Source organism: Montipora capricornis, chromosome 11 (assembly GCF_036669925.1).
Source record: "Montipora capricornis isolate CH-2021 chromosome 11, ASM3666992v2, whole genome shotgun sequence".
Taxonomy (NCBI): domain Eukaryota; kingdom Metazoa; phylum Cnidaria; class Anthozoa; order Scleractinia; family Acroporidae; genus Montipora; species Montipora capricornis.
The window spans coordinates 8,367,124-8,378,865 of record NC_090893.1 but is presented as its reverse complement, the minus strand read 5'-3'; the positions used below and the strand labels follow the sequence as shown (position 1 = coordinate 8,378,865).

General features: G+C 44.1%; 1 protein-coding gene across 1 annotated transcript in view; it reads right to left on the bottom strand.

Annotated features, from left to right (window-relative positions):
* Positions 1-5,632: 5,632 nt before the first annotated feature.
* LOC138023063 (uncharacterized) overlaps positions 5,633-11,742 on the bottom strand; it is a 6,580-nt gene continuing 470 nt past the window's right edge. Inside the window, exons 2-3 of the mRNA XM_068870094.1 lie at positions 7,131-7,287; positions 5,633-5,772 (exon numbers count right to left, since the gene is read on the bottom strand). Of these exons, the coding sequence (XP_068726195.1) occupies positions 5,633-5,772; positions 7,131-7,287 (297 nt within the window). The remainder of the gene's footprint in view (positions 5,773-7,130; positions 7,288-11,742) is intronic.

Sequence of the window (11,742 nt, the reverse complement as noted above, 5' to 3'; positions counted from 1 at the left end):
AGTCTCGCCACTGTTCTGCACATCCATAAGGGGAACTTGTGCATCGTCATCATCATCATCATCATCATTATTATTATTATTCCCTAATACTCCCAGATAAAAGGTGCTAAATCTGGTTTTCATTGGCTCTGGGCAAAAACCAGTTGCCTAGGGTAACCAAGAAGCAGCCTTCATTTTTCTTTCCTTTCTGTTTACACCTCCAGCACTTTTCTAAGAACTCTTGCCATCCCCAAAAGTGCAGGTCTGAATGAATCAGTTCAATGGATATATCCAAACCAATGGTCCTCAGATTTTCTTTTAACCTCAGAGGTATCGTTGCCAATGCCCCCACCACTATGGGTATCACCTTTGTCCTTACGCCCCACATCTTTCGAATCTTTCTCTACTTTTACTCTAACCCTTCCATCTTCTGGCATTGCCACGTCTCTAATTTGGCAGTTATTCTCTCTTTTGTCAATGATTAATAAATCTGGTCTCTGTAATGTATTGATAACCTTTTAACCGGAAATAACTCTAGTTTTCACACCGGAAGTTTACAGAAATCGCGGGCTTACTTAGACCCATGGGAAATGTGAAACCATGCTCTTTTATGTGCCATGCGAGTGAAGTAAAGTTTACTGTTGTGTTTAGTTTAATCTGTGTGATTCGTTGGCCATCGATACGCAATCTTTACATTGGCGACGAGGATTCGATTCGTTTTGTGAGGTCGGGGATATTTTGGGCGTCATTTGCGTAGAGGATCTGAGTATTTTGTCAGGAGGATAATGACAAGCAGTGCACCTTCGACTTCGAGTACACCTTCGACAACACAAACACAGCCAGTTACCGCGTTTGTTCCTCTTCTTGATGTGGCCAGTCTTCCTCCCTTCAACCCGAAGGAAGACCCGAACACTCTCGCCGTTCGTTGGAAGTTGTGGAAGCGCTCATTTAATTTGTATTTGGTGGCTAAAGGGATAACGAAGGATGAACAGAAAACCGCGTTGCTGTTACATACCGGAGGATTGAACTTGCAGGAACTCTACTACACGTTAGTGCCCGGAACGGATATCGTATCTTTCGATGAGAGTATGGTGTTGCTGGATGGTTTTTTTTCGCCCCAGTTGAATGTTCCGTTCGAAAGGCATCAGTTTAGGCAAATGGAGCAAACTTCGGGTGAGTCGGTTGATCAGTTCGTTTGTCGGCTGCGACAGAAAGCGATCACCTGCGAGTTTGAAAAAGTTGATGAAGCGATAAGGGATCAGCTTATTGAGAGGTGCAGGGACTCCAGACTCCGCCGTAAGTTCCTGGAAAAATCAAACGCAACCCTGAAGGATTTGCAAGACCTAGCTCGTGTACATGAGGCAGTAAATATGCAGGTCAAGGCCATGGATCAGTTAAGCTTGTCAGGCCAGGTGAATGCTGTCTCGTTCGGCAGACCTCAAAATACGGGGAAAGGTAAAGAGACCGCTCAAGGCAGAGGTAGAGGAAATAAGTCTGGTAAACATTCTGGTGGTTGTCATGGTGCAAAGGTGATGAGATGTTTCCGTTGTAATTACAGTGACCACATCGCACGTGATCGGAATTGTCCAGCTCGCAACCAAAAGTGTAATTCGTGTGGGGAGGTTGGGCATTTTGCTATTTGTTGCAAAACGAAGGAACGCAAAGCTCCTTCTCAAGATTCCGAGAAAAGGAAAGCCTCCAGGGGCAGAGCATATCAAGTGTCAGAAAATTCAGCTACTGGTGCCCAAAATTACTATGCGTTTGCAGTGGGAGCTGGTGAGTTTGTAGGTGGTAGCGAAGTTGATTTGAAGGTTGGAGGAGTTGTGTTACGTGCAGTACTTATTGATTCTGGCGCTTCGTGCAATGTGATTGATCAGACGACCTGGGAAGCGATGAAGAAAGAGAATGTACAGTGTGATTCCAAGAAATCAAGCAAAAAGTTGTTTGCCTATGGTCAAAAGGAGCCTATTGAAGTGATTGGAACATTTGTGTCTGAAATTGTGTGCGGGGCCAATGGCAAGTCATGTGTTGATGAATTCACAGTTGTTAAGGGTCCAGGCCGATCTCTACTGGGAAAGAACACAGCGGAGAAATTGGAAGTGTTGAGGGTTGGTCCCATGAAAGAAGAAATATGTTCGTTAATGACAGAGGGCAATGGTGCTGATATTCGTGAGAAGTACGCAGAAGTTTTCACAGGAGTTGGGAAGCTGAGGGATTTCCAGCTGAAGCTTCATGTAAGAGATGATGTCACACCTGTCGCACAACCGGTACGGAGGCTACCATTTGGACTGAGAAGCAAGGTTGACGAGAAGTTGGACGAGTTGTTAGCCAAGGACATCATCGAAGAGGTGTCACACAAACCTACTGAATGGGTGTCGCCATTGGTTGTGGTCCCAAAGGCAGACGGTGATATCCGGATTTGTGTGGACATGCGCAGGGCGAATATGGCAATAGAGAGGGAGAGACACCCCATCCCCACGCTTGAGGAAGTGTTATATGATCTTAACGGTTCAACTGTGTTCTCAAAACTTGATCTGAAATGGGGTTTTCATCAAGTGGAACTGGATGAAAAATCGCGCGATATTACAACATTTGTTACACACCGTGGCTTGTACCGATACAAACGCTTGATGTTTGGAATAACATCAGCGCCCGAAAAGTACCAGAAAATAGTTGCTGATGTTTTGCAGGGGTGTAAGGGTGTGGCTAACTTGGCAGATGATCTCATTGTACATGGTTGTGGTATTGAAGAGCACGACAGGAATTTGCATACTGTTTTAAAGCGGTTGGGAGAAAAAGGATTAACTCTGAATGGAACGAAATGTCAGTTTTGCCTTCCCAAGCTAACCTTTTACGGTCATGATCTGAGCAGCCAAGGTGTTACGCCCAGTGAAGAGAAAGTAGCTGCCATTATGAATGCAAGTCCTCCGAAAGATGCTGCAGAGGTCAGATCATTCGTTCAGCTGGTGCAGTATTCTGCAAAATTTCTCCCCAACTTCGCGCAAGAAGCAGAGCCGCTTAGGAGTCTCCTGAGGAAGAATGAGCCTTTCGTTTGGGGTGAAGCACAGGAAAGGTCGTTTCAGAAGCTAAAAGAGCTTGCTGCAGGGGCCAGCACACTTGCATACTTCAGAGGGGACTGCAATACACGAATCATTGCCGATGCAGGTCCACACGGTTTGGGTGCGGTGTTGACTCAACTTCAAGATGGGGAGTGGCGAGCAATCTCGTATGCATCCAGGAACCTCACTGAAGTAGAGCGAAGGTACAGCCAGACGGAAAAAGAGGCATTAGCCCTGGTATGGGCCTGTGAAAGGTTTAACATTTATGTATACGGACGCCAGTTTGAACTAGAAACCGACCACAAACCGCTTGAGTGCATTTTTGGCAGGCTCTCTAAACCATCGGCGTGTATAGAACGATGGGTTCTAAGGTTACAGGGTTACGATTACAAGGTCGTTTACCGTCCCGGAAAAGCAAACATTGCCGACGCACTTTCGAGGCTTAATCAAGTCAACCCCAAAGACACAAGCGGAGAGGAGATTGACTTTGTTATGGCAGTCGCTCAAGGAAGCCTACCAGTGGCACTCTCGGCTAAACAAGTGGAAGAAGTGTCTGAGAGCGATCCAGAGATGGTTAGCCTGAGACAGTACATTTTAAGTGGGGACTGGTCTCAATGTAGGATGTCTGCGTATTTGTGTGTCAGGAACGAGCTATGCGTGTTAGGAAACTTGTCTTACGTGGCACTCGAATTGTCATACCGGAGGCTCTAAGGGGAGAGGTCCTACGTCTTGCTCATGAGGGTCACCAGGGCATCGTAAAGATGAAGGCACGCCTCAGAACAAAGGTCTGGTGGCCAAAAATGGACTTAGACGCCGAACGAGTCTGCAAGTCTTGTCATGGATGTCAGGTTGTAGGGGAGTTACAGCCTCCAGAGCCAATGAAAAGAGTGGAACCACCTACCGGTCCTTGGCAGGATATAGCCATAGACTTGATGGGTCCTCTTCCGACGGGAGAAAGTTTGTTGGTAGTCGTGGACTATTTCAGCAGATTCTATGAGGTGGAAATCATGAGGTCGACCACGTCCAAGAAAGTGGTAGATGTACTGGCACAGATATTTTCAAGATATGGATATCCTTTTACTCTCAAGTCCGACAATGGTCCTCAGTTTTGCTGCGAGGAGTTTAAGACGTTCCTCTCAGACCACGGAATAGAACACCGGACATCTCCTCCGCTGTGGCCGCAGGCCAATGGGCACGTCGAGAGACAGAATAGAACGCTTCTAAAGGCTTTGAAAGTGGCTCATGTTGAAGGAAAAGAGTGGCGGGGAGAACTTAATAAGTTTCTGCTCGCGTACAGGAGCACACCACAAGTAAGCACAGGAGTTACTCCTGCTTTCCTCATGTTCGGTAGAGAATTGAAAACTAAATTTCCAGAGCTGAAGAGAGCTAATAACCTGTTGAATGAGGGTGTAAGAGACAATGACTGGAATCACAAGTTGATCCACAAGGCATATGCTGATAACAGACGAGGTGCTGTAGAAAATCCTGTGATGCCTGGAGACCAAGTTTTACTAAAGAACACGAAAACGTCTGGTAAGCTTGAAGCAAATTTTGAGAGTGAACCATACACAGTGCAAACTAAGGAAGGCCGTGAGGTGACTGTTCGGTCGAAAAAGGGTGTGGAATACAGGCGGAACAGTTCTTTTGTTAAACGTTACAACCCACCAGAGGATACACAGGAGTTAACAGAAAATGTAAGTGAAAAGGCTGTTAGCTCAGCAGTTGGAGAGGCTGTAAGCCCAGCGGTTGCCCCAAGTACCTTGGAAGAAAGTACAGTAACATCACGACCCAGCCGGACAATCAGAATGCCGGAGAAATACAAGGATTATGTACTCTATCAAGTAGACTCTGTTGACGCATTGAACCTGTGTTGAACTTTGGTAGACTTCGTTTAAGTTTAAGGATTAGTAGAACTGGACAGTATCCTTCTAGTTGCGCAGTCCATGTGGACCCGTTTTTCGTACTATGTGTTTTGTTGACATTTTCCTTTCACTATATTCTGTTTCCAAAGAAAGGAAGGGATGTAATGTATTGATAACCTTTTAACCGGAAATAACTCTAGTTTTCATACCGGAAGTTTACAGAAATCGCGGGCTTACTTAGACCCATGGGAAATGTGAAACCATGCTCTTTTATGTGCCATGCGAGTGAAGTAAAGTTTACTGTTGTGTTTAGTTTAATCTGTGTGATTCGTTGGCCATCGATACGCAATCTTTACAGTCTCCTAGCCTCAATCTCATGGTCTGTTCTTACACTGAACTCCCATAAAATCTTGCAATCCTCATTTTCAAGCAGTGTTCTCACCAGGCCACGCCCTTGCTGAATTCCCGCAAGAAAAATAGAAATGGCATTAAAAGTCATGCAAATGCACCCACTTGGGTGCACAAGGATGCTACGAGCGAAACAGACTTTTAAAAGTAAGTTAGCAGTCTTTTAATGGTTCCAGTGAATACACCAGCTCTTTGCTTCTTCAACTGAATGAAAACAGTTTATCAGAGTATTCAAAGCCCGTTTCAAAGCCTTCAATTTCATTGACTTTTGCCTTCATCAGTCATACACTGTTGTCCCATGAAATGTGTGTGCTCGATCCTCCATCATTGCCTTCGATATAGCTTCACCCCAACATCTTGGTTTCCATATTGGATCAGGTAAGTACTTTGTGTAACAGATAGTTTACAGTGCGGGCTCATGGTATTCGTCGTGGCAAGGAGAAAATTACATTCTTTCTTTTGCCCTACAGTACCAAGGATTTACAAAAGTGTAGAAAATCAACAAAATGCTTGCTGGTGAAGAGGACAATGAAGAGGACAATGTAGACAACAAGATCAAAAAGCTATTTCATTGAAGAAAGACCGTGTTTTTCAGAGTGAATGGCGATTGAAATACACATGGCTTGCCTATGATATACCGACAAAATGATCATGACGTGTAAGATCTGTCTCAAGGCAAACAAAATCAAATGCGTTTACAATAAATTATGGTTGAAGGAATACCATTGCAGGAGTTCCAATTTGAACGTGCGTTGATGAAATGGACAGAGAAATCACAAAGGATTTTTTCCACCCTAGTCATGGAGCACAAGTAACTTTGTCCGCCTATTTTTTAGGGTACCCTGGGACCAAATCCTGGTGAGAACACTGTTCAAGTACACTGTTAAGAACATGATCATACCACCTCTCATTTCGCCCAAACTCATATTTTCCTGACAGGTCCCAATGAATTACCCGAGCTATGTTGTCATGTCTCTTTTTGTACAGTATTCTTTTTGCACCAGTTTCGCGCATGCGCTCACAATGTGGCTAATTGTCTCGTTGCTTTGTTTTCACATTCTGCAATTGGGATCAGCCTGAGACCTGTCGATCGTTGCTTGTACTTAGTTTGTTCTTACTGCTTGATCTTGTGCTGCAACAATAAGAGACTCCATTTCTCTTTATTATCGTTATTACTACTATTATTGAGCGAATGTGAGAGAATATTTAACACATATTAAATGAAAGGTGTTACAATTGAACCCACTGGGAACTCGGAAAAATCCAAGACCCAGATGGGATTCAAACCCACGACCCTCTGTGATCTAGTACGGATGCTCTAACCACTGAGCTACTGGAGACTCTCCAAGTTCCCAGTGGGTTCAATTGTAACACCTTTCATTTAATATGTGTTAAACTATTATTTATTATTATTATTATTATTATTATTATTATTATTATTAAAGAAAACCCTCAGAATCAGGTTAATATCCAACGTAACTCAGCCTATATAATAAGCGTTTGACGACTGCAATTCTCCAAGCTTGATTTCCAGATAGGAACCAGTGTTTGAATTCCTTGGCACATGCCAGGTGTGATGTGGCTCAAAATTTTCCTTGGTTCAAACGTTTTTAAAACAGTTCAATTTTGATTTTCTTAGTTTCAGATTATGCTAATGAATATTAGACAAAGAAAAATCAAAACTGAACCGGTTTGAAATTTTTTGAACCAGGAAAAAATAGAACTACAACATACATGTATGCATCCAATAAAATTCAAGCCTGGTGACTCTTCAACACAAAAGACATAGCTATAAGCACAGGAATGTGAAAAGAATATTTACCGGTATAATCCAAGATCTCTAAGGCATCATCATTTCCAATTTTTTTCAGCCAAACAACCAACTGTTTCACTGTTTTGCATTGTTGCCCTAAATCTACCAACAAAGACATGGCTGGACTGCCTCCAAGTCTCATTGCTTCCATCTGGAATACCCCCACCTGAAAGCCAACAAATATTAACATTGTTAATTGTGAAATAATTTATTATGGGGTTGAGTAGGCATTATGGTTCATCCCTTTAATATCACTGATCATTTTACTGGTCAAAAACAAAAAAAGATTCCATTATACTGCTGTTAAAAAAAAATGATATTTTAGAATAAAATAGATGTTAATGCTGGTAAGCAAATACTAGGCAGCGCCTGGGAGGAGAGCGTGACTTCCCATCACGTGACTACCTTATTTGGCTATTTCATTCATCCCGCCATGCGAGCCTTCTCAGTTTGACATTTCCAAAGCTCAACTAGTTCTGTTTTTTCCGTTGAGCAATTTAATCTTTGCTGGGGAATTTGCTGACCTCACAAACGCGGTTTTTTACGCCCCTTGCTATCTCAAACCTTTTATTTATTACTGGAACTCGGGAACAATTTATTGAACGGCTTCACACCGTTGTTCCTTCCGCACCATCTTGTAGCTCGCGTACACCAAGCGTCCATCTGACCAGCAGAGAAACGTTCACGCTCCACCGTGAACCCCCTTTACTTCAAGTGCCTCTGCTGAGGAAGTTTCATCCTATATAGACCCACCAGCAATTGCCACCATCCCTGACGATGCGCTGCTTGAAACAGCGGTCAAATTTTATTCCAAGATGGCGTCCAAGCAAGAAGAGCTTCACACACAGACACGTCCCCAACCACGTTAGCCACTCTTATTTCCATCATCGTGGACGAAAATCGAGGAATCTACCGCCAAATCAGTTCCTGCTCCAACCTCAATAGCCTCCGCCTCAATCTGTGCAACCTCGACAAACTCCCGCCATTTGCTACTCACCGACGACTTCGACTTCATCGCCAGCCTTCTCAACCATCCCAGTGCCAGCAACAACATTCCTTCCCCATTTTTCAAGGACAGTCGCCGTTATCAGCACATGTTCCAACCAAAGTTAAACGCGCAACATTAAAGGGTGAGTATGTTGAGTTTGTCGCGGTGCTGCCAGAAAACTCGCGCCTTTCAGATAACGACCTTCCCGGGCTTTCCATTTCCTTTATCGGTAAACCACAAAGAGTTTCCCCCTCCTCTCCGAAAAAGTAAGCCCAGCTCGATTCTTGTCGGCATTTTCTGTATGGTTTTCTCAGGGGTGGATCCAGGATTTTTCATGAGTGATTTGCACCAACTAAACTAGGAGGGTTTGGGGGCATGCATGCATGCTCCCCCAAGAAAATTTGAAATTTGGTGCTCTCCGAATGCCATTTTCCCGCACCATCATAACATTGGCCTCGACAGTCATCCATAGATAGTCCTAAATCAGCTATATTAAATCTTTGAAAGCTGCTCCTGTCGTTCCATCCTCACAAAGGTAGAATCCCACAAACCCTTCTCTGACTGTTTTGGTTGAATCAAGAAATCTGATCACCACTGAAAGATTTTCTCTGTTTGATACGTCAGCTGCTTCGTCAGACATAATAGAAAAATAATTGCTCTCCCTGATTTCCTGCGACAAATTATTCACTATGATAGCACCCACAGTTGTAATCATCTTGTTTTGACGGGTTTAAGAAATATGTCGCATTTCTGGGTGCAGTTTTCAAGTGACGTTGCAGTGTTTGATCACCGCTGTCAATTCGAAATTCTAATAGTGCCTGAAAGTTTCCAGAAAGACTGGCATTTTGTGGATCATCATCTCGTGGACCTCTGAGGGCTATGTTGTTTCTTTCGCAAAAAATTATTGTCTTGAACAGGGATTTCAGAATTTCGCGATTTGTTTTGATTTGTTGTTGAAGTAAGCTGTTTATCTGTCGATCAATTGGGAGCGATTTTCTTGTCATCTTTCTCAAAAAAAAAAAAATTTAAAACAAGAAGGATAGTTGATTTCGTGAACTGCAATAAAGGGCTGAAAAATAAGGTTTGGAAGAAATTTGAGCGATTTCTGCAAGTCACTTGAACTACTCTGGATCCACCCCTGGTTCTGCACTTCTCACTTCTTTTCCCCAAGGGCGGTAGAGCTGTTCCCCTATCAAGCGACCATTCGATTACCCAAAGGAAGTTGCGGGCTTGGCATGGCCTTCCTATGATGTTGACTTTCGTAGGAAAACAGCCACAAACCTCCCCCTCTAAAACAGACATCTAACCCAGGGTCCAAATTAACTTGTACATTTTGACCTGTTTTATGGATACCAGAAAGCAATGACCGCATGGTCTTGTGTATGTGTCAAGCATTATCTTTTCACTTTCAAAAGCGCACATTTTGGAGAGAAAAGGTATCCGACCTCGAATGTACATGTAATAATGAAATCTATCTGCCCCCCCTTGTTTGTCGAAAATTTCAGCTACGGAAACACTAGTCACACCCTGTCGAACACAATCCGCCATCGTGGTACATTCCTCACACCAGTCCTTGAATCTCTTTACTGAGTCGTTTTTCCCCCTGCAATACATATTTTATGAGAAACAACGGCTTGTGAGGTTATGGAGGTTGTTAACGGAAAAACTCCTTCATTTCTATTTCAAAACAGTCTCAGGATAAAAAGTAAGACACCTCTTGGCAAACAGATCTGACCTTAACAATGGTGACCAGTTGTGAAATTCTGGTCACCAGTACTCAATTTTTTAGTCGCATTAGCAACCAGGAAGGCACAATTTCAGACCCTGTAACCTGCCTCCAGAATAATCCCCATTCACCCCTGAGGGAGCTCCAGGGAATGGCCCGGAAAAACCACTACTACCTCTACACAGCCCTTCCCGTTGGCCTACGGAGTGCCCCTTCATTTTTCATTTTTAATCAGCTTTCCATATCCCCCTCCCTGTTCGACCTGCTCACAAGTTCACCCTGACCCCTTTTGTTACTCATCTGTGCAATACAGGCTCCTACGGCACGTTTTATGTTTATCTGGCAGCACTTGACAACCTTCACATTGAGTCTGGCTGTCTCCTGGACATTCTGGCGATGCCAGTCCTTCACAAAAGTTTGAGGGGGATCAAGCTCTCCCATGAGAATGCAAGAAGGCTTGCCACCTGATCACCTCATCAGTTCTCCATAGCATCTAAGTATACTAAGTTACAACCTTTTAAGTCTACCAAATGTTGACTCCTTTATGTTATGGGCTGCATTTACCCTTTCATTTTTTGGCTTCTTAAGAAGCAGCGAATTTGCCTGCAATGGCAATTTCGACCCTCAGTCCCACCTTGCTAGAACAGACATTTCTTTCCATCCCAACATCCTTCACCCTACTCCATTTGACACTGCAATTTAAAAGTCCAAAACTGACCCTTTCTGGGAGACAGCCAGGCTCAGTTTTGCAAGGTCAAACTCAGACCTTTATGCATCGTCTGCCCTGCAAGATTATATGCTCAAAACTGCAACTCAAGACCCTGGCCAGCTACTCTTCAGCTTCTCCTGTGGACCATATCTCACCCAGACTTCACACACCAACAACTTATGGTCTCCCTTAAACCTCTGTGACAATGACAGCTCCTCCTCTGCCTCTCACAGCTTTAGTATTGGTGCTGCTACAACCGGCAGAATCACTGGCATTTTCAACTGGCTCTTCAAATTCTGGGTCGCTGGAATCCTAACACATACCAAGCTTACATCAGGACTCCAAAGGAAACAATATGTCAGGTTCCTCAGTCATTGGCCTCTTGCTCCTCCTGCTATTTTTTTTTTATTATGCTCATGTCGTACTTTCGACCCCTATCTCCACTCGTCGGTTCTCTACTTTCACCTTTGGGGCAGGCAATGTTTGCTTTTCGCTATTGCAACTGGAGATGGGGTCATTTTTTCTCCCTGTCAAATTGGGAGCAAAACCACTAAATGGGCTTCGCACAGGGCACTCCTCGTTTATCTCGGCGTTTTGGGCGGGGAATTGCTGCCTGCGGCACCCCTTCAGCCCTGTGCTGAAGCCCGGTTAGGGAGGGGGCATATTGTTACTCTGCTGGACTGGGTTAACTTGGCCCCAGGACATTATGCCAGCAACTATGCCCGCCTTGCAATACAGGCATGAGGCACCCCTCGGCTAGTTGCCGAGGCCCCTCATCCGGTGGTCCATACCGGCGGTGGGTATTATCCGCGCCTTGCCAGTACATTCCCTGCCCCTCGTTTAAGCCCAAGTTGTGTGTATTGTCTTTTATTGCGCACCAAAGCATTAAATGATATTTTAGAATAAAATAGATGTTAATGCTGGTAAGCAAATACTGGGCAGCGCCTGGGAGGAGAGCGTGACTTCCCATCACGTGACTACCTTATTTGGCTATTTCATTCATCCCGCCATGCGAGCCTTCTCAGTTTGACATTTCCAAAGCTCAACTAGTTCTGTTTTTTCCGTTGAGCAATTTAATCCCTCCCTCCCGCCCTGTTTGCTTTCTGGTTCTCTTGTATTTTATTTTATTTTTTCCTTATGAGCTTCTGTAACCTATTCAATAGTTCTCCTTAATAAAATATGGGCGGGGAATTGCTGC